General features: G+C 42.4%; 1 protein-coding gene across 2 annotated transcripts; it reads left to right on the top strand.

Moving 5' to 3' along the window:
- The first annotated feature begins 1,905 nt into the window (after positions 1–1,905).
- MAML1 (mastermind like transcriptional coactivator 1) lies at positions 1,906–24,723 on the top strand. Of its 2 annotated transcripts, none has more exons than XM_064672083.1 (5): positions 1,906–2,657; positions 11,406–12,812; positions 14,828–15,097; positions 18,047–18,161; positions 20,322–24,723. In XM_064672083.1, the coding sequence occupies exons 1-5, from the start codon at positions 2,289–2,291 to the stop codon at positions 21,311–21,313; spliced, it is 3,153 nt and encodes a 1,050-aa protein (XP_064528153.1). In that variant the 5' UTR covers positions 1,906–2,288; the 3' UTR covers positions 21,314–24,723. The 2 variants fall into 2 exon arrangements, with proteins under 2 accessions (XP_064528153.1, XP_064528152.1); XM_064672082.1 differs by having other exon boundaries at positions 11,403–12,812.
- The last annotated feature ends 2,153 nt before the right edge of the window (positions 24,724–26,876 follow it).

Raw genomic sequence — 26,876 nt, 5'->3', positions numbered from 1 at the left:
GCAAGATACTGGAAGTAATTTCAGACTTCTGTTGGGAGCTGTTGCATGTTTAGAATGCCTTTGCCTGTTGAACACCTGGTAAATACTGCTCCTTATTGCAAATATAGCTTATACTCTGACATGGAAGATGTCATAACTTAAGCATTGCTACTGGCTTGTTCTCAGGACTGTATTTTTATCAAGGAGCAGCTGCTATTTATGACTCTCAGTCCTTTGAGATGAAGTATGTGTAAATGGTTTCAATTCAGCTAACATTTTGAGCACAACATAAAAATCTATTAATCTAATGTTTTTTTATCTTAATATGCAAATTGCCTTAAACTCCCAAACGACCCATGTGCATACACGTTCTTTCAAAGCATCAAAAGTGAACTTGAGATCTGCTATCAGCTTTTAAATAGTATTATATTAAATCTAATTGTAAATCTACATTTGCTTCTGCTAAATCTCCTGAAAAAGTCTCCTGTCTGCATGTTATGGCTTTTTTTGATACCTTAGTGTATGCTTTAAATAATCACTACAATAAATGAAGACTTTCCAAAATGGATAGACAACTCAAGTTACTTTTTATCTTGCTTTCTGGCTTGGGTGCCTCAGTTTGACCTCAGGATTGCTCTTATTTTTAAAGTCTTGGAGGAAAAAAAATTAGTTATCTGCTTATCCTGAGTGCTTTTAAAGCATAACTGTGTGTTCTAAAGTAGTGAAGCTCCACCTTAAACTGGGTTTGGAAGTGTTACAAACACTTGAAGGTGTATTTGGGCTTTTTATGTCTGTACACCCAAGGGTGGCAGCTCTTGAAAAGGATGCTGAGCTTAATGTGCTATGTCTGAGGATGAGGGGGGGGTGTTAGACAGAGGTGGAAAATAAAACCAAAATCCATGGGCTCTGAAGAACACGAGGCAGCAGAAGGGCTGGGAACAGTTTTTCTCCTGGAGCTGATGCTTGGTCAGGGAGTTGATATTAAGGATGCAGCTTAATATCTAACCAACTAACCCTTCCCAAAGCGTTGCTGGATGTGATCTGACCTTGCTGGGGCTGCTGAATAGTGAATTGTCACAGCTTGAGGCTGTGACCTCTCAAGTGCGTTTTGAAGGTCTGTTTATAAGATTGACTCCAGGGCCCGAGGAGGGCTTCTTGCTAGTGCTGACTGCTTGTAGTTGTACGTTTCCGTGGTTGTCTCTCCTTCCTTACTCCTTCCTCACAAGCTCAGCTCCTCCTGTGAGGCTGTGGGTATATCCCCGGGTCTGGTGCCCACTCTCTGCGTCCCAAACCGGTGGTAAATGCCACTTCTTGCCTTGTGGTTTCAAAAAGGGTTTTTTTTGGTTTACTTATTTTTTTTTTAGTGTTGCTGAACAAGGACTGTGATTTCATGTCCCTTTCAAACAGGTACTTGTAGATGGCGACTTGAAAAAAAAAAATGTAAAAACTAATCAATAAAGAAACTGAAATCCGTTTGGCTTTCTTTGTGTAATTAGCAAAGGTGCAGCGGGTGACGGTGAGGTGAGCGGTGACTCTGCTCCTCCTGCGACGGGCAAGCTCGCAGTTTGACCCGAAAGCGGAGGTTCTGCAGTGCAGAACCCTGTTTGGAGAAGGCTTTTCCCGGGACACCGGGACCCTGAACTCGCCGGGACGGGACGGGGCGGGCTCCGCTCCATGCCGCCCTCCCTGTCAATCACCGCTGGCTCCGCCCCCTGCCACCCTTGATTGGCTGCGCTGCGGCCGCCCCTCCCCTTCCCTACCTGTGCCTTTTAAAGGCGCCGGGCCCCGCCCCCTTATCGCCCCCACCACCTCCTTCGCGCCCCCGCACCTTTCTACTGGCTGGCGGGGCTGTCAATCACGGCTCGTGACGCGCCGCGCGCCGTGACGTACCCCCCACCCAGGAAGCTCCGCCCCCTTATTCTCAACTCGGCTCTGGAGGGGAAAAACAGTTCCAAGATGGCGGCGGCGCGGACAACAATGGGGGGCCGGGGGGCCGGGCCGGCCCGCGCCTCCTGAGCGCCGCGGCCGAGGCAGCGCGGCGGCCCCGCGGGGCGCGCAGGGCTGAGCGAGAGCAGCGCAGCGCAGCGGCGCCGGGCGCGGCGGAGAAGGAGGAAGTGGGGCGGGGGGGAGCGGAGCGGGCGCCGGGCCGGGGCGGCGGGGGGAGGAGGAGCCGGGGCGATCCCGGCGGGGAGCGCAGGTAAGGCCGGCGGGAGGGGCGGCGGCGGCCCCGCCATGGCGGGCGCCGGTGCGAGCAGCCGGTGAGCAGCAGCAGCAGCCGCGGCGGCGGCCGCCCCCTCGCCGTCCGGCCCATGGTGCTGCCCCCCTGCCCCATGGCGGAGTTCGTGGTGCCGCGGCACAGCGCGGTCATGGAGCGGCTCCGCCGGCGCATCGAGCTCTGCCGGCGGCACCACAGCGCCTGCGAGTCCCGCTACCAGGCCGTGTCCCCGGAGCGCCTGGAGCTGGAGCGCCAGCAAACCTTCGCCCTGCACCAGCGCTGCCTGCAGGCCAAGGCCAAGCGGGCCGGCAAGCACCGCCAGCCGCCCCCGGCGCCGCCGCCGCCCGCGCCCCCTCCGCCCGCCGCGGCCGCCGCGGGCAGCGCCGAGAGGAGCGGAGCCAACGGGCTGGACGGAGAGGCCGCCGGCGCCGAGCAGCACGGCCGCAGCAGCGCCCTGATCGCGGTAAGGCCCGCGGGGCTGCGGCTGGGGACGGGGAGGGACCGGCGGCGGTGCCCGGCTGGCACCGGGAGCGCTCCTCGGGAGCTGGATGGAGGAAGAAAAACGAGCTGTGGTGGCCCGCGGTGGGAGGGCTGGGGTCGGTGCTGCTTTGCTGTACTCTGCTGTGTTACAACTTCGCAGCTGATAAGGGGTGTTTTGTTTTCACTCGTCACCTTTGCACGCTGGAAGAGCGCATAAAAGCTGCTGCCTGATGGGGTAGGGGTAGTGGCAGCCTTTGATTGTTACAGTCATTCATAGTAGTTAGTGAGTTATGTTTCTGGCTAATTCACCTAAAATGTCCCTGCAGAAATTGTCAGAGGGGCATTAATACTGCTTTGGATTTTTTGTTTGCCTGCTTATGTCTTTAATCTGTCAGGGTTTAGTGGAATTGTTTGATCAGAACATGATTGTTACTCAGAGGGAAGTTTTAGACAAATAATGTGTCTGTTAATTCTGGTACAGATTGGAAAGAATTTCAGTGGAAAGGCAGCTGCTTGTTTGCCACTCTAGTGGGTGTGAACACTATGGGAATCCCACTCCACCCATTAAAAACTGGCTTAGCTCAAAATCTTAATGTTTCTCTGGCTTCTCTAGCATTTCTGGTTGTCAGGACATATTCACACAGGCCTGTTTGTATATCAAGATAGCTATTGCTTAACTTATTCTGGGCCCTTTAAATATACTGCTGTGTGCTAATGTGTCAGTAATGTAGGTTAGTAGGATAACCTCTTAAAGGCTGCCTGTCTTAATACCTGTCTGCCTTAAAACCAGGCATTTTTAAGTGGTGGCCTGCATGAAAATGATTGAGTACCATCCTGAGTGTCTTTAAAAGAGAATACTGTATTAATTTGAGACATTTCCAGGTTAATATATAGAATAAACCATGTTTTTAGGGTGGTCTGTGTGTTTAATTGGATTAGAAGAGAAGGAGAATGTAATTCTCTGCTGTCTTGGACTTCATTTACAGTTTTTAAAATAGTATCATGATAGAGTTTACTGTATACTTGTGTATCCTGGACATGATGTGAAATATTGAAACATGGGGTGTATCGATGTCATATTTAATGTAACCAGCACTGGGCAGCACCAGTGCAGTTTGCAGTATTTACAAGATGAGCTGAAAGTGTTACTTAGCTGAATTGTTTCTGTTCTGCCTGATACACCTCTGAGACTCTAGGACTTGCTGACTGTTTAGAAGAGTGAGGTCCTTGAGGCACAGTTAGAGCACTTCAGGGGGCTGTTACAGAAGGGTGCTTGAGGCAGAGAGGAAACCCTGTGCATTCCTGACACTGATTCTGTAAAACTTTACAGTTAGCCGTTGTTTAACAGACTGATCTTGAACATAAACTCGTGTCAGAAAAAAATGACTCAAATTGGTATTTTATTATCTGAAGACTTGGCAGTTCTGTTTATTTCCTGCTGGGCTCTAAGACTTTTTGCATATGGGGCTTTACCCATTAATAATGTGTATTTTTGTTACACACAGAGCTCTTTAGCATGTCAAATCCTGTCGTTTAAACTGCCACCACACGTCTTCATATTGACCTTCTAAAGAAAGATGTCACTAATTCATTGGTGTTGTTTCTCTTAAATCGCTGTGGATGTGGATTTGATCTAATTAGCATCCATTATAATGAGGGCTCTCAACAGCAGCAGGTTCTGAAGTGCACTGCACATCTGGGGAAGCCCTTGTACAGGAAGCTGCTGCCAGTGGCCAATTTACACAACAGAAGAGGGTTTTAGTGTATGAATGACTCTTCCCCGGGCTGGCCTGCTGTTTCCTTCCCAGGATCCATGACTGCAAGCTTAATTGCAGCTGTTGATTCATCACCTCGTTACTGGGGTATAAAGTTGGTTTGCTTAGTAATTCAAGTCTTGGGAAAAAAGCACAACAACAACAACAAACTTCTGCTGCTAGTTTAATTGCTTTGGCCCAAGAGGTGCCTCTCTAGGTTAGTATTTTACCTCTAGCCATCATGTTGCAGTTATCAAGAAAAAGCATGTGCTTTGAATGGGAAGAACATGGGTTTGGTTTACAGTGTTCCACAAAGTTTGGATGAACACTAAAATTACCTTGTTTTAAAACACCCTGGACACATTCCTTTCCAAAGAATGCTGCTAGATCAGTGAAACATGCATTATATCAGCTATTGCTGCTGTAAAGATCCAGAGTTTTCTATGAAACTGCATATGAATCTTCTTTTGGAAATTTTGACTCTGTGTTGAAAGTTAATGAATCCTTTATTTTTGGTCCTTGAATGAGAGAGCAGTCCATGTAAAGGTGAAGGGTTTGTGATGTAGCATCAGAGGGCTGGTAGCAGTAGGATGTGGAGCTGCACTGCCACGAGTGTGAGCAGTGTGGGCACTCCCAGGGGCTGCACTGCAGAGCTCCTTCTGTAAATCCAGAATAGTCACAGGGAACAGGGTGGCACCAACACATCCTCCTTAGTGTCTTGTGTGATTTGTCAAGTAAACAAAATCAGATATTTTCTCTTCCATTAGTCTTTTCTCTGGTTTAATTCCTGAAGTTGGATGGATCTTGCTTACAAGCAAAAGTAAGGGGTAGATTCTTCCTTGTTTTCTTACTTAGCAGTTCTAAAAGTTGAGCTACAGCAACTGAGAGAATACAGTATTGATACAGAAATACCTTGGATTATTTGTGCACCATGTAGGCCTGTCCTTCATTTGAGGAAATGTTGAAAAACTAATTATCTTCCTACTTTTAAAAAACATCTACTTCACATTTCTATTGTTTAAGATGGCATTAAAGCTGTGTTCAAAGTAGGTACTTGTTTGGATAATGTTTATTGTGTTAATCTTACATTTTTGAGAAACAGGGAAGTTGGGAAGAGATGGGGCTTGTCTCCTAGAACACTTTTTTTCTCTTTGCCAGGTTCTGATACATGAAAGTTCATTCTACTAATGCTGTTTAAATTCTCTGGAGGAGAAAGGTTGGGTTCCTCGTATTTCTGTAAGAAACTATAAGGCAGTTTATGGGTGAGCTGAGCAGAAGGCACTTCACTGACATGTGAATGGGGAGGATGGCAAGATCTGTATTTTCATCTCCACTCCTTGTTTTATGATGTGGTGTCTTGGAAGGAGAGCTGCTCCCTATTTCTTACTAGTTTTTTTCCCCACCTGAGAGCAGTTGTTGTGCAGAGAGCTTGCTTTGTCTAGAGCTGCCACAAAACCACAAACAGTATTTCTGGAATGAGCAGGAAAGGTCTAGTCAGTGGCCTGTCTTGGGAGTGCTCTGTGTTAAAGCTGAAGAGCAGACCAGCATTTATTTGGGAGCAATAGAAGTTTTTACATTAATAATAGATAAGTTCTGAATTAAGCAAGGGCACCAAGTAAAAAGTTAAAAAGAAAGTTTAAGGCTTAGAAGAACAATGCAGTGTTTCTTGGTTGAAAGACCTGAAGTAATGAATTAAAGGGAATAGATTGCCTGGAGTGTTCTGACAAGCATTAATGGCACTCCTCTAACGAAGCTCAGGCTTCAACCAACAGTTCAGAAGATCTCATTTTTGTGTAAGCAGTGGCATAGGGGTGTTAAATTGTGAAGTTACATTTTACCACAAAAATAGCAAATTATTTACATGTTATTTATACATAACTATAGTGCAGTGTAGTCTTGCCACCACTGTTTGTTTTTGCTGACAAGTCTGATGGTTTGTTGCCCAACAACTCAGACAGGTTTTTCTTTGTCTCCTTTTAATTCTCTGTGAGGTATTGTTGTATGTTTGAAACATTTCCCTCACTAGATTCGTTAGATATGCAGTGATGCTTCCTAAGTTGTAAGGATCTGGGAGTGACTGATCTGCTGCTGTTTAAGTTCAAGTGAGGTGGAGGATCCAGCACTGCAGCTGAAGGCACAGCAGTTTTTTTGATTCAGCAGAACAATTCCTGTAGCAGAAGCTGCCCCTTGTGACTAATGCAGGCTTGGGATATTTATAGATGTGCCTATCCACAGCCCTTCTTCACTCCAGCAGGCAGTCACCCAAATACAAAAGTCTTCTGGAATTAAAGTAAAAAATTAAAATGAGTCCAGCAGTTTGGGTCTGACAGCACAGTGGAATGCAGGAACACGTTGGGTAATAAAATGCTTTCCTTGCAAGGGGGAATGCAGCTTTGGAATCTGTGGGTAGATGCACAGTAAATGAGGAGTTCTTACTATGTTGTGTAGTCAAAATGTTATGTTTTCTATCCAAAATTCATACACTACAATTTCTGGTATTTGCATTGTTGTTCCAGTCTAAATGGTTGTCATCTTTGCATCTTTGTTGCTCCTGTCCTTGGCCAGGCAGGAGAGGAGAATCAGTGTTTGTAGAGGACCTACAAAAGTCTGGTTTGTGGGAGTTTGTATGTGCTGCAGTACTGCCACTTTCATGGCAGAAAAATGCAGGTATTCTATTTTTGTTTCCCCTTCTAGGTGAGAATGCTGGTATCTAGCTAGGAGGCATCTTGGAGCTGGTTTATTATTATATTTTTAGGGTAATAAGGCATTTCTTCTTTGAAAATACCATTATATTTCTCTTGCTGATATTTAATGATAAATCCTTGCAGACTTAGTTCTAAAACTGAGATGGTAAACTAATTCCAAAGAAAATACAGAAAATTAAAGCTCTACCGAGTCCTGTAAGAATATTTTAATCTCTGTAACAGATTCTTCAAAAAACAAAATAAGAACATTATACAGAGCCTAAAAGGCACAGTATGAGAACTAGGTTTTTTAAAACTTTCATTTCTGCCATGTTCACTAGGTGTGAGGTTTTTTGTTGTTTTGGGCTTTTTGTTTTTTGTTTAGAAGAAATAGAACTTGTATGCAGTTTCTAGTTTGTATATATATATATATATACTGTCTTCAGAGTACCGGACTCAAAGTATAGTAAATTACTGGATTTTTGCAAAAGAACTTCGGTTGACTGTCTTTAGGTATTGAGTCCACATCAAAATAGCCAACACTAAACAAAAAAACTGAACAAAACAAACAACAAAGCCAACCAGAGCAACTTTGTGCCACTGTTTTGATCAGTGATTCATGCCCCTTCCCACCAAGACAGTAAGAGAGCACTGCCCTGGACTCTGAAGTTTTGCACTCTGCCAGTCCTAACAGAAAAGCTGTAGATGAAGTTTTAAAGCTTTTCCAGTTTCTTGCTGGGCTTCAGTAGTAGTTCTGGACAGCTTTTATAAAGTCATTCAACTGCCCCTGCAGTAAGACCACAGTAGGACTGAGCATCATTGTCGTAAAAACAGAGGGTTTAAGACAGAGGTTGGACATATCAAAATTCTTCTTGTGCTGTCTGGTTTTGGATGGAAGCCTTGTCACCTGCCTGGACACACATCCACCTCTGGCATTGTGAGCCTGTGTCCTGGTCAAGTGCAGTGTGTGGGTTACATGGTCAGAGGCTGCTGTGTTGGACACCTTGTTGCCATGGATGGCACCTGGGTTCTGTCAGTTTGTGTTCTGTGCGTGAGGAATCCACAGGGAGGCACGTGTGCTCCTGCCAGCTCAGTGTGTTTATGACCACGTTGAGCACTGTCTGCTTTGCTCACACAAATAAAATGCAGCTCAGGTGATGTGACGTGGAGGAGGAGCAGCCTGTGGGGCCCCTCAGTGGCTCTTGGTCAAACTCTGTGTCCTGTCCTGGGCCGAAGGACTGAGACCTGTTCACATCCTTTGCTTTTCACTGTTCCTGTGTTGGTGTAAATGCTTCAGATAAATGCTTTTGGGGTAACACTTTCAGGCACAGCTAGATAGCAATGATCTTGGAAGTTCATCTTTAGTTGGGAAATTGAGTAGGCTGAGAAAATAGGAATACATTTCTGTATCCAGTCTTATGACAATGGAAATGATTGACTTGGTATTATAAATAAAGTTGATTGATTGTGCTAAGGAAACCATGGACAGTGTACTAGAGGACCACTGTGTCTTACAGGATGGTGATGGGCAAGAAAATGAAATCTGAAGGGATTTTCTTAGTGAGTAGCAAGCTATGCCTTACTCTGTCAGTGTGTTGGGTTTTTTGAGTTTTGGCAGAATAGAACAGGTTTTTCTTGCCTTGAGAACTCTGTTGGAGCAGCTTGATATGTAGATAGCTTGCAGTCTGGCTTGTATCTCACATGCACCTTGTTATTTCCCCCCTGTCCAAACCAGATTATTTGGATAGACACAGACAAACTGGGGAAGAACTTTATCTCCTTTTTTTTGTCGAAGTAATATATAGTTTTAGGTGAAAGGAGGATTTTGTCTCGAGCAACTAAAGTCACAATGTCTCCAGGAATTAGATATGTAAGTGTTATGACTGTTAAAACCCACAGAGATATAAAAGCTCCTACATGTTTTTAGTGACAGAAACAGCCTGTGGTGGGTATTAGGGGTCTGTATCTTTTTCTAGACTGCAGTGAGTGTACCTTACAAACATGGGTGGTTTAATGTTAGACTGGTTAGCTGCATATATTGCAAATGGTGTAGTACAGCAGCAAAGACCTTAGTACAGATTCAAGTCCTAGTTGCTTTGAGTTATCTATATGAATTGTATTTACAGCAGTGACCCAAATTGACATCTATTCTGTTTTAATACAGGAAATGTCAGAATATGTCCATTGTACAAAACAAAGTTACTGTTTTTATATAAGTTTTCAGAGAGTATTTTTCCCCCCTAATGTTTAGAATTAAGGAGGATCCATTCCCAAACTTTGAGTAATTTGATTCATCATATGACCTTGGGCAAATTATTCATGCACCTTGAGCTTCAGTTTTCCTGGTGGGGGTATTAAGTAAACAATGGGAAACTTGCTGAAAGCTATATTTATGATTGAGTTGAAGCTTACTTGCTCTCCGTTGTTTTGCCTTTTTACAAAAAAGTAAATTTCCATTATTCTTTCAAGTTGGAATTTGAAACATTCACTCAAGAGCTGCTACTCCAAGCTGGAGACCTGATGTTCAAATTAAGAGATTTCAAGTTCCAGCCTCCTCTCTAAATGTACATCTCACCTCACCTCATCCTACTCGGTCTTCTGCTGATCTTGCTACTGTGCTGCTATTTCCATGAGCCATCTAGAAGATCAGAGTCTCCAGGGAAGCTGCAGCCTGTCCCACAGATAAAAATAAGACTTTGCTGCTACCTATGCAAGCATTAAACAAATAATGGGTTTATTTGCTGTTACCTATGCAAGCATTAAACAGATGGTGTTCTTTGGTTTTTTTTCCCCAAAGATCAGCTAACTGTAGACTGTTTAAAAAAATAGCAGCAATTAACTGTGAACCAGTCCTTCTGTCCTTAAATCAAAGAATGCTGTTGCCCAGGCAAGTGTATAAAATTCTTCTGATAATTTATGCTGGCCCTACATACAACCTCTTGCTTGAGTGCTGAGACCTTGAGGTTTCCCCTGTTTTTTCTTGGATGAGACAGTTTTCCCCAGGGGTTAGTGGACTGCCTTGTGAAGACTGCAGGCAATATTCAAAGAACCATCCTTGTCTTGAGGTTTGTTTAAACGAGCTGCTTTTCTGCCATCTAAGAGCGCTGTTGTTCAGTGGCCCACGCCTCAGACGGGTGGCTCTTGGTGGGGATTCCTCTCGTGTGTCCTGCCGAGATGGTACCAAGGGTCGGGAGCTGATGGGGTTTTTCCCTCTTTAAACACTGTGCTGTTGGAGCAGCGTCTCTGCCCTACAGATTTGTCTGCGTTGGTGTAGAGCTCCAGGACCAGCAAAGCACAACTTTTTTAGCAGAATGCACTCGAGGGAAGGAAAAGTTTACAGTTACCTTTGATGTGTGCATGAATTGTGTTTTCAGATGCTTTTGAGGTCAATAGAAGGAACTTTCTCTTTGGAAGAACGCTGGCAGGAAAAGAGGAGTTGGACAAAGGCACTCAGGCTCTGGCTGTAAAACTGTTGCTGTAGCCACTGGTCGCTTCTAGGTGGCACCACGAGAAAAAGAATCTGCATTCACCAGCTGTGAAAAACCAACTGTTGAGCTGGTCGGGGCTCTGGTGGTCGGAGTGCAGAGAGGAGCAGCTGGCAAATACTTCAGGAGAAAAGAGGAAAGGAATAAACATACTCTGCCGGGATAGAACTGGCTGAACTCCGGGTTGCGTATTCCACAAATGTGAAGCAATGGTCGCTAAGTGACAAATTGGTTTTGCTTTTGTGCCAGAAGTGTGATTGTGTACAAAATTTATATACACAGTTCTTCTCTAAAAGTTATAATCACAAGAGAATCACTCTTTTTGTCTAAATATTTAAATGTGAGATTGCTTTATAAAACAGTCTCACGGAGCAATTATACTGTGTGTACATGGGTCAAATAAAATACAGGCTTTTATTCTTATTTAAAATTTGATTTTGAACATTCTTCAATATTTTTCTCGTTTCGAATAGGAAAAATCATAACACATTCCAGTTCACAGCCATTTTTCAACTCTTTTTTTCTTCTTGGAGTATATGGCAGCTTTTAGTTTTGTCTGAAGGAGGGGGTCTAGGTTTGAAGTAGTGCATGTTTCTTGAAAGTTTTCCTAAAGAGATTATAGTGAGGAAGTCATCTCATGTGCTGACTTGGAAAACAAAATGTTATCAAAGCAAAGCTGTAAACTTTTTTTTTTTCTTTTTCTGAAATGTCTTATTGAGAGCTAGACAATGTCCTGGTGAGAAATAAAAATCCAAATCTGTGAAACATTGAACGACATAATTAAAATATTCCTTTTTTTTTCCAGCAGCTCCATGAGACTGTGAAAAGAAAGCTTGACAGTGCTGCTTCCCCTCAGAACGGAGACCAGCAGAATGGCTATGGAGACGTATTTTCTGTGTCCAAGAAACTGCGTCGCGATGACGGTCTTGGAGTGAGTGGTTCTTCCAATGGAATGCCCCCTGTGTCTCCACTCCATCATCTTGACAAGAAATCTGGCAACGGAGATACCTTACAACTTAACGGGAAACATCCCATGGGACTGGATGGCATCAGCAAGAAGTGTCTTCCAGATTCCAGCCTGCAGATGAATGGAGGTGGTGATGCTGATGATTCGTTTCCTCTGAGTTTGAACAAAGAGTTGAAGCAGGAGCCCGTAGACGATCTTCCCTGTATGATTGCTGGAGCAGGGGGTTCTATATCTCAGAATAACTTGATGCCTGATCTAAATCTAAATGAGCAAGAATGGAAGGAACTTATCGAGGAGCTTAATAGATCAGTGCCTGATGAAGACATGAAGGATCTCTTTAATGATGACTTCGAAGACAAAAAAGATGCAGATTCTTCAAATTCAGCTGCACAGACTCCATTGGCACAAGATATTAACATAAAGACTGAGTTTTCCCCAGCACCCTTTGAACAAGAGCAGCTGGGATCTCCCCAGGTTAGATCCACTTCTTCAGGTTCAGCATTTATTGGTGCTGCTTCTGTACCTGTAAGTGCCGCTTCTCCAGCGGTCGGTAGTTCTCAGGCTATGTTCCAGCCTTCCACTCGGTCAATGACTGAAAATCCTAATCAGCCCATGATGCAGGCATCAAACCACTCTCAGAACGTCCAGAGGCCTCTCCCCAATGTGTTGTTACCTGGGAAGGGTCCAGGAAGTGCCAAAGAAATGTCTTCTGCTCATCAACTTCAGCAGATTGCTGCCAAGCAGAAGAGAGATCAGATGTTGCAGAACCAGCAACAAGCTTCACAAGTCCACCAAACGAATCAGATGTCTACGTGGCCACAGTCTGGGCCTTCCCATAGTCCACTGGCTGTCCCATATACCATGGAAAATCCCACTAGCCCATCAGTTTATCAGCCAGACTTCAACAATCAGAAACTCATGATGCCTAATTTGGGAAATAAAAGCTCGCCGAGAGCTGGAGGCAATTACCATGTGAACATCTTGGGTCATCAGCAAAACAGCTTGAACCAGAACCCTGTGAATAGTCAGGGCTCTATGCTGGACTATGGGAACACCAAACCTCTTTCCCATTACAAAGCAGAGTGTGAGCAGGGGGTTGCAGTCCCTGGGCAGAACAAGACCCCCATGCTGGCCTACATCCAGCAGCGCCAGCAGGCACCGCTGTCCCACGTGAGCGACGACCAAAATGGGATGATCCTGTTGAAACCCAAGCCTGGAAACATTGCCTACCGACTGCCACACAGTCAGGTGAATGTCCTGGAGTTTGTTACCTTTGTTCAGTAGCAGATTTAGGGTCATTAGATAGGTAAGGTACAAACTACTTGATATGGTTTCAGATGTTTTCATTGATTTTAAAGAGGAAAACCATAATACACGATAAGCTGAGACAAGAATCATGAAGTCTGTTTTCCATGCGGGGCAGTTTTTAATGCTGGGTTCTGGGTCATGTGGTAACGTGTGATTTCCAGCTTAATATGCTTTGTGGGCAACAAATTATGTTGTGCTTCACAGAAGCTTCTACTTACAAAGATAAATAGATGCTTTGTAAACTTTTGACTAAAATAACTCATGTAAAACTGTAGTGTTGAACAGTGTTCTCAAAGAAGCTTTGATTTCTTTACCTTGTTTTCAGTCCCTACTTGTGTCAGAGTTGGCTTGCTATAAAAAGACCTGCTTTTGAAGAGAGGTGGAAGTGGGGGCTGCGTTCCTGATTTCTTGGGTGTTCCTTGGGGCTTTTCAGTTCCAAGAATTTGTTATTGGTTAAGTCTCTGGGGATTGGGGAAGCATGGGATAGGAGAGATTATAATTAAGAATGAATAATAGTAATATTTGTCTGCTTGAAGCATATGCTTCAGGTTTTCCTGTAAATGAAAATTCCAGATGGTGCTTCTTTGCTGTGTATATAACTGATACTACAGGTATGCTGCAGGTGAAAATTTATGTAGTGAGTGGAAGTATAAATTTATTGGGATTCTGTAACGTGTTCCTGCAATGCACACACAAGGGGACTTGTTGAGGAAAAAGGTCTTTGTTACAAGGATTAAAGCTCCTCCAGCAAAAGCTGTCGAAGATGCAACTCTAGTCATATGTTCTCTCAGCAAAACAAAAAAGCTGTGAAAAAGATCTGATTAGTCTGTGATAAAGACCACACTGATGTACAAATAAAAATTTGACATCAATGTGCAGTTCATAAAGTACAAAAAAATCTCTTTAAAAGCTGGCAGAAGTAACAGTCTTACAACATTTTGATGGAAGAAGAAGGAGGGTGGAGACGATTGTGTGTCACATCTCCCCCTCACTGGAAAACATGAGGGTGACCTTGCATCTACACTGTCACACTTGCACCAAATTAACAGAAATACTGATGAAAGCTTCTGGAGAATTTCTCAAAAGCTTGCACATAGAACAACTTAGCACAGCATTACTTATATTTGGCTCATGATTTCTTATGAAACTGCAGAGTGAGAACCAACAACCAAACCCATCAGCTGAATTCTGAACTTGAACGTGGTATTTATTTGTGTAATTAGAGGTGAGGCTGAACTGTGCTTAAAAACAATGAAAACTGTCAGATTTCAAATGGATTTTCTGGTACAAAGAGGATAGTACCAGATCTTGAATGATAATCATTCCATGTTATTTTTGGTTCTCCCAAGTTCCAGCCTCAAAAAAAAAAAAAAAAAAAGCAGACTTAATGAAAAATTAATAATATCAGGCCTGTCTCTAGTAGTATTTTTGTCTGTGAAATATAGTGATGGTTTGATTGCTGGAAAAATATGTTAAGACCCATTTTGACGAGTGAAAGCCTTCTCCCCTTCACCTGAAAATAGTAAATGCTCTGATACTAAAAACCAGCAACTTTAGGAGGGGCAACAAACACTTGTTGAGTTAAATGTTGACAGAAGAGGCAGGATTTAAATAAATGCTTTATATAATGAAAGTTTAAAATTTAGTGTTTGAAAAGCTGCTGCTAAAGTAAACTGAAGCTGGCATTTTTGAAATACCTGGCTGAGCGGAAGCACACAGAGCTACACTCGCCTGTCTGAGCTGGAATTTGGGAAGTACTTTGAGATGGAAGTTAAAGCCTCTATTCCTAGATGTTATGGAGCTTCAGACTGTAACTCTGAACTCTCAGTTCTGTGTCTGGCACTGTATAGATGGGTGTTTGGCTGTCTTTAATTAGCAGAACTTCCATAACAAGCTTCACAAGTGGAGAAGCTGTTGCATTTCTGTAACTCTGCCACTTTTCCTATATTCCGCAGGATCAAAACCCTTCTCCTAACGTTCCTCGCGTTCCCGTCTCTGTCCCGGGCCCTGGTGTGGGTGCCCAGGCTCCAAACGTCTCCATGGCAGGTAACCACAGCAACTCAGCTTATCTTAGCAATCAGCAGCAAGCAGCAGTGATGAAGCAACACCAAATGCTGATGGACCAGCAGAAGCAGAGAGAGCAGCAACAAAAGCACCTGCTCATGGAGCAACAGAAGCAGCAATTCCTCATGGAACAGAGGCAGCAGCATCTGCTGGCAGAACAGGTGAGAGGGGCCAGCAGTCTGGTTTTTTAATTTGTGCTAATTTGCTTTGGTGCATGAAAGAGCATTTGATGTTTTAGAATCAGAGAATGGTTTGGGTTGGAAGGGACCTTGAAGATCATCCAGTTCCAAAGCCCCTGCCATGGGCAGAGACACCTTCCATAGACCAGGTTGCTCCAAGCCCCATTCAGCCTGGCCTTGAAACACTTCCAGGGATGGGGCAGTCCCAGCTTCTCTGGGCAACCTGTGCCAGGACTTCACCACTCTTACAGTAAATCATTTCTTCCTAATATCTAACCTAAATTTAACCTCCTTCAGCTTAAGGCCATTCTCCCTTGTCCTATCACTACATGCCCTTGTGAAAAGTCCCTCTCCAGCCTTCTTGTGAGCCCCCTTTAGGTACTGGAACGTGCTCTAAGTTCTCCCTCCATCAGCTGTCCATCAAAAGCTTTAAGAAAGAAGAAAGTGCTACAGTCTTCTCTGAACTGAAAATATGTGAAAGCCCATTTTGTGGGGAAGATAGCAATAGAATCTGCAGGATTGTGGAGCTGTGGCTGTGCCAAATCCTGCCAATGGCTTTTTTATCACCTGGAAATATCCATTAAAATAGAGGACTCAGTTGAGGTGACAGAAAAGCCCCTTCAGTTCTGGAGCCAGCATAGATAAAACATAGTAATGTGGTTGACAGTGTTTTATAGATAATTGAGTGTATGAGTGAGTATGAGTGTTGGTAAAGGTATGTTTTTGAGATCTGGGTTAAAACAATATGAACTAAGGGAATACTGTGGTGGCATTACATTATCAAAGACCAAAAGACAGAGAATGCCCAAATCATCAGTATAATAGTATTTTCTGTACAAGTGCTGTGATCTTTGAACTTAGAATACTTTTTGGTAGATCCTTCAGTCTTTGCTGACTTCTGTGTTAGTATCAAATGTCAAAGATGACTAATCATTACTCTCCAAAATGTTAACAAATGAGTATTCTTTGAGAGTAGGTAGGGAGAAAGGAAATATGGGGTGGGACCTCCTGCTTGTGCTTTTGCATCACTGGTGGATGGTGAAGAGCTCTGTTAGAACTCTTAGAGCTGTGGCCCAGTAGTTTCCCTCAGCTCAGTAATGGACCTAACAGGTGTCAGACCTCTCTGAACAGTGAGGTGGTGTAGTAACAGGGTGGTCAAGCACATCTCAAGCACAGTGATGAAATAGTTTTTTCCCTAACTTTTTGCCTCTGTTTGGCCAGCACATGCTGCTGCAGTAAATATCAGTATTATGAAAATACTTCATTCATGCCCTAGTTATGGTAGCTACAACTAACTTCTGTAACTTCCATTTTTGTATAGTGATGCTGGGACTTTGGTGCCAAATAAGGAGCAGTTTTGCTTCGGAGCATTAGATACTGCATTTGCCACGTTTATTGGCATTGTGCTGCCCAGTCAAGCTAGATCTTATTAACATTCTAATTTGATATTTCTTTCTTTGTATACACACGATACTGGATGTAATTTTACAGAAAGATTTCTGAATTTGTTGATCTCTATTTTACAGGAGAATTGTAGTTTTGGGTAGCTTCAGTGCCATTCCCTGCCACTCTAAAGCTGTCTTTGCCTTTAGTATTCTGCATTTTTTTTTCCCAAGCCAGCTTCTACAGTTCTTGGTTCCTCTCAGAGCTATGGCATCTCTTGTTGGCTTCTGTGGTCAGCCTCTTTCAGGTCTGACTGGTCCTGCAAGCAGCAGGTCCTCTCTGTCAGGCAGCCTGCCCTCTTCATTCCTCTGCATGTCTCAACAGCTTCAGAGCTGCAGACATTTCGGGAGGGTGGTAGCGATGTGTATCTTGCCCTTTGTTACATCGCACCGATCTCTTCTCTAAAGGCTTTGTGCTTGTATCCTTTACCCCGGTACTCTTGAAAGGGAATTCCTGCCCCCTTCTGTGCTCTGTGTAACATTTTGGATAAGTAGATGGTTGTGCATTGTATCACTACTTGATTACCTCAGAATTTCAGTCTGGCTGAGGGTGCCTGCAGAAGAAGAACCAGAAATACTGTGCCTGGTACCTTTTATATTGTAACAGTAGCCGGTTGTCTGTAACCCTGTCATTATCTGAGGGTACTATAGGTGTATCCACATTCCCCTGAGACTTTAAATTTCGTTTTTCCCAAAAGTTCTTAATAGAAAATTTGCTTGGTTTATTTTTCAAATGTTTTTATTATAAAATATGTATGGATTGAATGTGCTTTTAAAGAGGCACAGTTATTTTGTGACATGAGTTGGCTTTGTTTCAGTTGGTTGGTGCATTGTTAAGAAAGTGGTTGTAAACAATGATTACAAAACTTTTATGACTTCTGTTATGGACTTAGTTCTGCAGTTTTCCATAATCTTCTAGGAAAACCTGTGGTGTATCAGAATTTGGGTTTGTTTATATTTTTTCATGTTTACAAGCAAGGACTAGAAAATATTTACGTGTTCACTCTTTTCTGTGTTATACTGTTGATATTTCTGACTTGCACTTTTATTGATTTCTAAAGGGAGGTCAAAAATAAATTGATTTGGGGATGAAGAGCAAAAAAGCATGTGTGGTTTTTTTTTTTTATACACACTGGCTTTTGCTCTTTTTATGTGTGTACCTGTTTTTGTCCTTTAGAATATTTCTAAAAATTGCTGATGAAAAGACTAACATCTCAGATTTTCAATGTTTAAAGGGCTTCAGACATACACTGCAATAACTCCTGTAGTGCATGTTGCTGTCTCTGAGTTCCTGGTCTTGTCACTCATCAGATTAAACTGACTGTGTTTGAGCCTTGAGAATAAAGGTCTGAAGTGACTCTAAGGCTGCAGAGGCCCTTTTGATTACCAGCTCAGCGTAAAAGTATGCAGATCACTTGGTTTTATCCAAGATAGCCCTTGGAAAACACTTGACATGTTTTTTGATTGTCCTGCATTGGACCTTTCTTAGGAGAAACAGCGGCAGCAGCAGGAGCAGCAGCTGCAGCGGCACCTGACTCGGCCTCCTCCCCAGTACCAGGATCAACCACAGAATCCATACCAGCAACAGGTTGGACAGTTCACAGGTGAGTAAACACAGCAATTGAAATAATGGCAGAAAAAATATCAGGAGTAAAAAACAAGCTGTCTTCAAATTACCTGGATTGGATAGCTTTTAATTAATTTATTACAGTGCCTTCCCACGTCACTGTGCCTTAAAACCTTTTGGCCTGTACTGTGATTCAGTTGCAAATCAACAGCTTCTCCTGCCCCAGGTATCTGGGACATCTTAAGCTTCTGCTTCTTAAATGTTGTTTTGGAAATGAGTAAAATTCTTAAGTACCTTCATTGTTCTGAAGGCCTTTTTATACTACTGGTTCCTTTTACTGGTTGTAAATTCTTCTTAACTTTGATATATTAGGATTCAGGTTTGGTTTTTTTTGAAGCCTGACATCGCTACTGCCTGTACCTATCATAGGCCCTCATTAAAGAAAAATAAGTGGTGTATTATTTCTCTCATTTACTAGGATGAGTTTAAAATTCTCTGACATTCTTCTCCCTGCTGCCTTTAGAAGGGAATGCAGTTTGAATTCTCTTCATTACTTTTTAGTGTCCTGTGTGGGTTTTTTTTGCTCGAGAAGCAGCTTGGTAACCTCGGTATATTAATTGTTAAATAAAAAATGTTGTTAACTGTTAAGCTGGAGTAACTTCAAAAATGTGGAAGAACTAGAGAACAGTAAAAGCTCATCTCCTTACCTGAGAAATCCTTACTTGACAGGGCATCAAGAAGCCACTTGTCTTTTTTCGTAAACTTAGAGTACACAGAAGCGCTAATTCCCTCCATTTTGTTTCCTTACTCTCTGTGTTCCTGCAGAAATAAATACTGAAGGGAAAAGATGCAAATGGAAATGTGATACCTTCATCCTGACAGTGTTTGTTACTGTGCAGTGTCTGGTAGAGCTACGACTGCGTTTTGTTACTCAAGTGAAAAAACTTGATGCCAGTACAAAAGGACTGTGTGCTAACTCAGGGATCGGTAGCATCCTTCAAATATTGCACTGAAACATTTTTTTTCTCCTGTCACTTTTCTACAGAAACATAGTGTACAACTGTTAGAAATAGAGTGGGATTTGCTATAATGAACATCAGTATTACTGAAATTATTTTTTCCTTATAATGATGACTGGTTTTTGCCTCTTAAATCCCAGTATGTGACTACTTTTCACTGTAAGTATTCTTACAGTGAGACTCTTCCTCCACTCATCCACCTCCCAACACTGGTGTTTTTATGATGTGCTGTGCTGATAATTAATCCAATATAATTTGAATTATATTTGAATTTTTGATAATTCAGTTTTTATTCAAATATAATGCTTATAATAATGGAAACCCAATACTCCTCAGCTGTCTTAAAATATGCAAAAATTCTGCAGCTTACTTTTTGGTTTGAAAGTAGAGAAAGTACTAATGTAGGTAGATTTCCCTTGGTCGACTGTAAGGGGTGGGGGGGGTGTTATATGCATTACACTTCACAGTGCTGGTCTGCTTTTTTTGCTTCAAGTAGGGGGGGCTGTTTCTTCCACAGGAAGAAACTTCTAAACTCAGGATTTACGAGAACAGGGGACTTTTTTTGTTTTTCTGAGAATACATTTTTGCAAATCACCTTGCTTGGTTATCAGCACTGTGTATTAACATAGCAAATATTTCGCTGTGGAAATCCAAAAGATACCTGGCCAAAAATTTCTGAAAGCTGAATTATATAAATAGAAGAAATTCCTGGAATAGAGAAAATGGAGGACTGGCAACCCTACAGGTGTACGATAAGAGATACACAGTGTATGCATGGAATGACTGACTGTGTGTGCAGTAAGTGGTATTTTTAACAGCTTAGCAAATTGTGCATGCACTTCAAAGTATGTGTGTTTACCTTTGTTCACAAAGAAATATCAGAGTCCTCCCTTTAAAGTCATAATTTTTTTTTAAATCGATGATGCTGAGCTCTTAGAAGTGGTATTCAGATTTTTTTAGGACATTGGCATATCTGTGTTTGAGATCAAGGTGGAGGTGCTAACTGGAGCAACAGTTGACACTCTTTAATTAAACTCCTGCTGCCTGTGTGCTGGTTGCAGAGGTTGGTTTATACAAATGCAGCTGCACCTCCATTCTGGGTTATTGTCCCTACAAGCCTGGCTTGGCTCTGGTTGGACCAAGGTATTTAATGTACAAAATACTTCTTTGTATTTCAGGGTCATCTTCAACCATGCCTGGGGTCAGTAATTTAGGACAGTCCAGCTCCAGTAGCCCACGGATGTTCCCTCAGACCCAGAACATGATTCAGATGGGACCTGGACACACTCCTGTTCCTCCACTCCAGTCGGGCTCCAGTCAGCAGGACCGGGGGGTGACTCAGTATCCCAATATGCAAAACATTCAGCGCGGGGGATTGTACAACCTGGCGTCTGGAATGACACAGATGGTTCCCCAGCACACAGCTCCAAGTGCCAATGGACAGACTCCGATGCAGAGGCAGGGCAGCTTGGGCCAGGGCACTGCTGTTCCTGCTGGCTATGGGCAGAACACCTTAGCAAACTCAAGTATTTCTCAGCAGCACAATAAAGGTGCACTGAATCCAACCTTATCTAAGTCACAGATGGCAAGAGTACCAGCTGCTATGGGGGCTCAAAATCCATCTTGGCAACACCAAGGTATCCCTAATATTAACAACCAGCCACAAGCAAACAGTGGCTTAGGACCATTTACTGCCAATTCCTCTTTCCACATGCAGCAGACTCATCTAAAGATGTCCAACCAACAGTTTGCCCAGGGAATGCCTCAGGTAAGCCTAAGCACCAGCAGACCCATGACCTCGATGAACGCTGCCGTCTCTGGGCAGATGTTGTCATCATCTTTAGGTGCACAGCCCCGGACAAACCCACCTACACAGCAGCAGGTACCCTCACAGCAAGTGCTGCCTGGCATGAACCAGACTGTTCCAGACCTGAATGCTTTCAACCAGAATCCAAATCAGCAAATGCCCAACAGAGGAAACCTGCACTGTAGCCAAGGGTACCCTGTGAGGACAACCAGTCAGGAGCTGCCTTTCTCCTACAGCAGCCAGTCAGGCAATAACGGACTTCAGAACTTAACTGGTGACACAGACCTGATAGACTCTTTGCTGAAAAACAGGACTTCAGAGGAGTGGATGAACGATTTGGATGAGTTGTTAGGAACTCATTAAAATGGGGCCGGGGGTGGGGGTTCTACTTTTTTTAATTATTTCATGACATATAAACAACACTTGGACCAAAAAAAAACAAACCCTGTGGCATTGAGGAGACTTGCAGGCATTAGAGGTAAAATGGTTGGGAAAAAGACTGGAGCTGCTTCTCAATGAGTGTTGACACACGGTCACGGTGCACCAAGCGGGTCTGCGGGAGGAGTGCACGTTATCTGGGGTCTCTGAGGAGTCGCACACTTGAACAGGTCAAAAAAATACTGTGTCCTAGCCAGCCTTCCAGAAATCTCACTTGCAGTGTTCTAAGACTAAATTTTTTAATTATTTAAAAATAAAACAAAAATTCCACAGAAATAGTGCAGAAAGAAAGCAAATAGTTGCACAAATTGTGTTTAGGGCTTAGTCTGCAGCTATTACTTGCAATAATTATTTGTTTGTAGCTTGACATGTTGTTATAGTACTGTCCATCCAACTTCTGACTTTTTATTTGAGAAGAGGCTGTTATGCACCTGAGCACGCTTGCAAAATGTTTGGACTTGTTTCTTTTCCCCATTGCTGAAGCATGTGCCTGTACTCTCAGTAAGCAAGTGGTATTTCACAGTAAATATATCTAGATGCTGGTAATAGATGAGAGGAAGTATTAAAACCTGGCCAGTTAGTCTAGACAGTCATCTTCCTTCATAGATTGTAGTCTTTTAAGCTGCAGTTTGCACTCTGTTGTAGAGAGGCACAGTTCTTGGCTTGTACCTTGCTGTGTTTAAAGTGGGAATTTCTCATGGGAGAACTTTTAAACTATAGTAAGTTTAACGTGAATTGTAAAGCCATTTACTTTGCACCTGTTTCTTCATAACTTATTTCCAAAGGTAGTTGTATTTAAATGAAGGCTTTGCTTCATGACAACTCATCTAGTTTTCTTTGTTGTAAAAGGTAAAACTAACTTTTGAGATCACTTCATTCCCCGAAGTTAGCAATGAGTTAGTAATGAGCACAAGACTTTGTCACTTCAGGATAAAAATGAGGAAAAAAGAATTTGGCTGGGAGGTGGAAAGTCCTTATGAGCAATAATAGCACAGGCAGCCTGGGAGAATAGTTGTATCAGGGTTGCTCCAATATGGAAGTCTCCCCCTTTAAATACTTTGGTTTTTTAATACTGGGTTACGAGTTTGATAATCTTTCTATAGTCTGGTGGATTTACTTCTTTAATATCCCTTGAAGCAGATGCTGGTTCTTCAGCTCAGCCCAAGGGGATCTCTTATCCATATGTTGGGATTGGTCCCAGAAAGGACAAAACACAATGGGAACAGTCAGTGTTCCAAAGTCCTTACTCTCTACCAAAAAAATCCCTTATCCACCAACAAACCACCTTGCCTTAACCTTTATTTTAAAAAGAAAATAAAGTTGAAAGCTTTTGTTTGAAATGCACAAATACCTCTTCCCTTTCTAAATCTACTTTCTTGGAAAGTTCCTTTAAACTTTCTAACCAAACCCAGCGTTGTGATTTTAAAGCAATTTCCTTCAACATAGACTGGCTTCTTCAGGAGTTTTCTGCACTGCAGAATTGTGTGAGAGAGGGTTTTTCCAGAGGGTGTGAAGGGAAGTGAAAGATATCATTGGTTTCAAAGAAGGAAAATATTTTACTGTATCTGCAGCTCCTTTATGAGACAATTTGCACTTTTAAAAACTGCTTTTTTAACACTAATACTTTAACCCTTTCCAAATATGCATGGAACATGGTTTGTGCAGCACACTTACCTAGTGTGGATGGATTCTGCTCTGTTGATCAGATTTGCTGTTGTATCATGTTGAACTGTTGGTGAAAGATGTGCATTGATCAGTGGATCCCACCGTTCAATAGTGGATAAAACTTCCCTGAAGCAGGCTTAATCCCTCCTAGAGCTTTTGAAAAGGTAACAAAGATTCTCTTTGGGTGGGAAGACAGAGGTGTTGGTGACTTTGCTTGTTGACACTTCTGATATTTTCTAGAATAAGTAGTTGAGATGCAAATAACTGATGCTAACTCTTCTTATACTGGCAATCTAAGAAAAGAGCTAGTGATCTTGGTTTACTTTGAAGTTGAACCAAAACCTGGTCCAAGGTAAGTGTCATTAGAAGATTATAGATATAAACTAGCAATGACAGGGGAAGGAGTGTTTGCTGTATTTTTATTTTTAAGGGTTAACTTTGCACCAGTGTGCCTTCCCTTCCTGTCGGGGGTGCTTGGGACCTCAATTTCAAGTGACATCCTTCAGTGTCACTAGTTTTCTCTCCCCCTTACAAACACTTGACAGAAGTAACAGGGTAGTAGGATTCAGCTTTTCTTTCTTCCCTGTTTAGGTTGTGGTGAAATCTGCTGTGTTTTGTGGTAGATTTTGCACACAGGCTTTGTTCGGAATAAGTCAAAATACAATCCATCCAGTTGTGATTTCTTAATTGGAGGAAAAGAACATCTGCTGTTTGCATTGTTACTACCAAAAAGGCAATCTAGCTAAATGTCCAGGAAAATGCAGATGTGCTCTTTCCTTCACTGTTTCTGGAAGCTAAGGTGGATATTGCCCTGCTTGACCAGAGGGTTTGTTCAGGAAGGTATCTGGATTTGATGACAGGGCCTTTTCATGGTACTGTTGGAGTAAAATTAAAAGTGTGATTCAAGGAAAACTGGCTTATAATGCCCATTGGTCTCCATGTGTGAACAGGATCCAAACAGCCCTGGCTTCTGGCCTTGGTCCCTGTCCACGTAACGCAGTCGGACCGTTGGGAATACGGTGTCACTGTAACAAGGTTGGAACAGTTCAATGGAAATGAAAATACGGTTTTGATGTGCACAGGTGCATGGGAAGGGCTGGGCTCTGCCCTCATGCCCTGTAACAAGTCTGTAAATGCACTTGGGCTTTCCATTTGCTGCAGCTTCAGAGCAATAAAATGTGTCTCCCCTGAACTGAACCCAGCCGGCCGCCCATGGCTTTATTTATAAACTGCGGTTTTGGTTGGGCAGGCAAGGTGAGAGTGTCACTGTGCAACATCCACTGCCTTCCAAAAACCACCATACGATTGAAAAGGGTGCTCAAAATTTTGTTATACACATTTCCTTTGTGTAAATAAATGTTTACAATTTTATATTAAAGATTTGAATAAGAGTTAGATCTTCTGACTGTATATTTTTTACTTTTTATAGATTTTAAAACTATAATTCTTTATATATGTGTTTTGGGGGGTATTATGGTAAGTTTTATGCTTGTAAATGGAGAACAGTTGAATTTGATGCTAACCTTTATGAATTTTTTGTCATTGAAATGTATAAAGAGTCCATTAATCCCCTTATTCTTTTACTACAATTACTGGTGCACACCAAAAAGAAATCCTTCACTTCTGTTTTATCATTATAAAATAAATATTTTGCTAGTGTATTAAACATACATGGTGTGACTTTATACATTTGTGTGAGCTGAGCAGAGTTCAGCATTTTCATTCCTAGTGAGATGGTTCCTTCCCTTCATCCCAACACACGGTTTTGCTCAGCTCAAATTCTGCTGCTGTGTCTTACCAATTCTTACAGTTTCAGAAAGTCCATTTAAACAGGCCAGAACTGGATAAAGGAGCCTTAGAAAACTTTACTTTGAAAATAAGGCTTTATGCTGCACCCACTGCTTCCGGGCTTTTTTTTTTCTTGGAATGCAACTGTAGACCTTAAGCTGGGAAATTCGGCTGCAGAGGTGGTTGTTACTGGTGAAAAAGATGTTAATAACTACCGAGACCTCACATGTGCAAAATGGTAGAGTTCCAAAAATATGCCAATTCCCTCAAAATAACAGGCCTTCGAGGTTCAAACTGGTTTCCTCAAGCCTTGTTTGATCTAGGCAGATGGCACACACAGAAATCCAGCTGAGACAGGGGCTCACATTCTGCAGGCATGAGTTGATGTTTCTGAACAAGGAATGAAATACTGGTAGAAATGTGTGTGAAGATTTTGACTTGAAGCTGGAAAAGTCCCTGAGCCACTGCACGGCTTCAGAATTGAAGGATCATTCCCCAGGTGTTGAAGTTGGTGTCTTACTGTGCAGGTGTTGTGTTTGCAGCCCCAGCTCGGAGCCTTCAGGTTTCCTCACAGCACCCTGACTTACCAGAGTGTATTTTTTAATATATTCCTGCTCCACAAAGTTTTGTGTTATGTTTGGAGGGAGGAGGAGACCTATAACTTCATGAGCTTATAAAGAACCAAATGTCGTAATAAGTAACAGTACCAGGATCAGCTGATTTTAACCTCTGGGGAACTGCGAAGTTACTGCTTAATTAACTTTATTGTCCCATTAAAAATGCTGCATTTCAGTTATTGTTGAGTAAACCAGGAATGTCCCAAGCAATCCCCACTGAAGTGATGTGTGTGTTTTTCCAAAGATTTTAAGGAGTCAGTGGCAGCTTGTGACCAACTCAGAAACTGATTTGATGTTTTTTCCTTGATGCTGGTGTTTTTCCTGAGACTAATGTAATAATTCTGTAATGGAAGTGTTTTCTCAAGCCTGAATTGCTTGTTGAACTGGCATAAGCAGAAACAGAACTCCTGGTGACATTTCCCCTCTGAACTTATCCTGGACACCCCAGGTGAAATCTTCGGTCACCAGTAGGTTCAGTTAAGGTTAATTGTTCTATTTCAGTCTGAGTCTGGTAGTCTGAAGTCACATCATATGAGTGTTTTATAGAGAAAGGGAGTGGTTTTGCTTTTTTACATGTGTGGTTATTCACAAAAAGTGTAACACTGGATATTTGAATGCATTAACAAGTTTTCAACTTGATGAGCTGTCACAATGGGGTTTTGAGGTGATGAAGAGCCAAACCAGAACAAAAAACTTGCTTTGTCCCACCCAAGAGAAACTATAGGTCTGGTATGTGCATAAATTCTGCACTGAGGGTTTGTGTATGTGACTGAACAGAGAAAAATGCAGTGGCTCAGCCATGTCCTGTGCCCTCTCTTCAAAATGAACAGAAAGCCTTAGTTGATTTTACAAGTTTTAAAGTCAAAGTAGTCATCCATATGAAATTGCTGCAAAACACAAGATAATGTTTTGAACTGATACATATTTTACTTTTGTGGAGTGGGGAAAGAAGTTACTCAGTGCTAAAATATTGCTGGTTTTCAAATTTTATGTTTTACAATTCTGATGTCAGTGTAACATTTTTGAGGGTCTGTTTCTACATCCTCTGCTGCCTTCCATTTGGAACTGAGAACTTTTATTTTGTATGATAGCCAGGAAAAGATTTGTACTGCAGAATCTTAAAAACATCAGAAAACTGCAAAAGGTGAGTGAGTGCTAGAAAAGAACTTTATTCTTATATATTTGGTAACCTTAGAGCAGTAATTAGTAGCATAAAATACCTGAATGCTCTTTTCAAAGTTACAGAACCCAGTAGCAGAATTAACTTATTCCAGCTGGAGTGCAGCAAATCTTGAACGTGGTCAACTCCACTGCTTGGAATAAGAACAGAAGGTCAAGTCATTAATTTTCAAATGCTTGTTAATAATTTTTACAACCTCTCACATAATTGAGATGCTTCAGAGCTCATTAAAACCAGC

The sequence above is a fragment of the Pseudopipra pipra genome, chromosome 15, assembly GCF_036250125.1.
Source record: "Pseudopipra pipra isolate bDixPip1 chromosome 15, bDixPip1.hap1, whole genome shotgun sequence".
Classification (NCBI taxonomy): Eukaryota; Metazoa; Chordata; class Aves; order Passeriformes; family Pipridae; genus Pseudopipra; species Pseudopipra pipra.
This window is presented reverse-complemented; position numbering and strand designations above follow the sequence as displayed.

Coding starts and splice junctions, on each gene's coding strand:
- MAML1 (XM_064672082.1), top strand. CDS start 2,289: ATGGTGCTGCCCCCCTGCCCCATGGCGGAGTTCGTGGTGCCGCGGCAC. Junction 2,658..11,402: donor GCAGCAGCGCCCTGATCGCG/GTAAGGCCCGCG, acceptor TTTTTTTTCCAG/CAGCTCCATGAGACTGTGAA. Junction 12,813..14,827: donor ACCGACTGCCACACAGTCAG/GTGAATGTCCTG, acceptor TATATTCCGCAG/GATCAAAACCCTTCTCCTAA.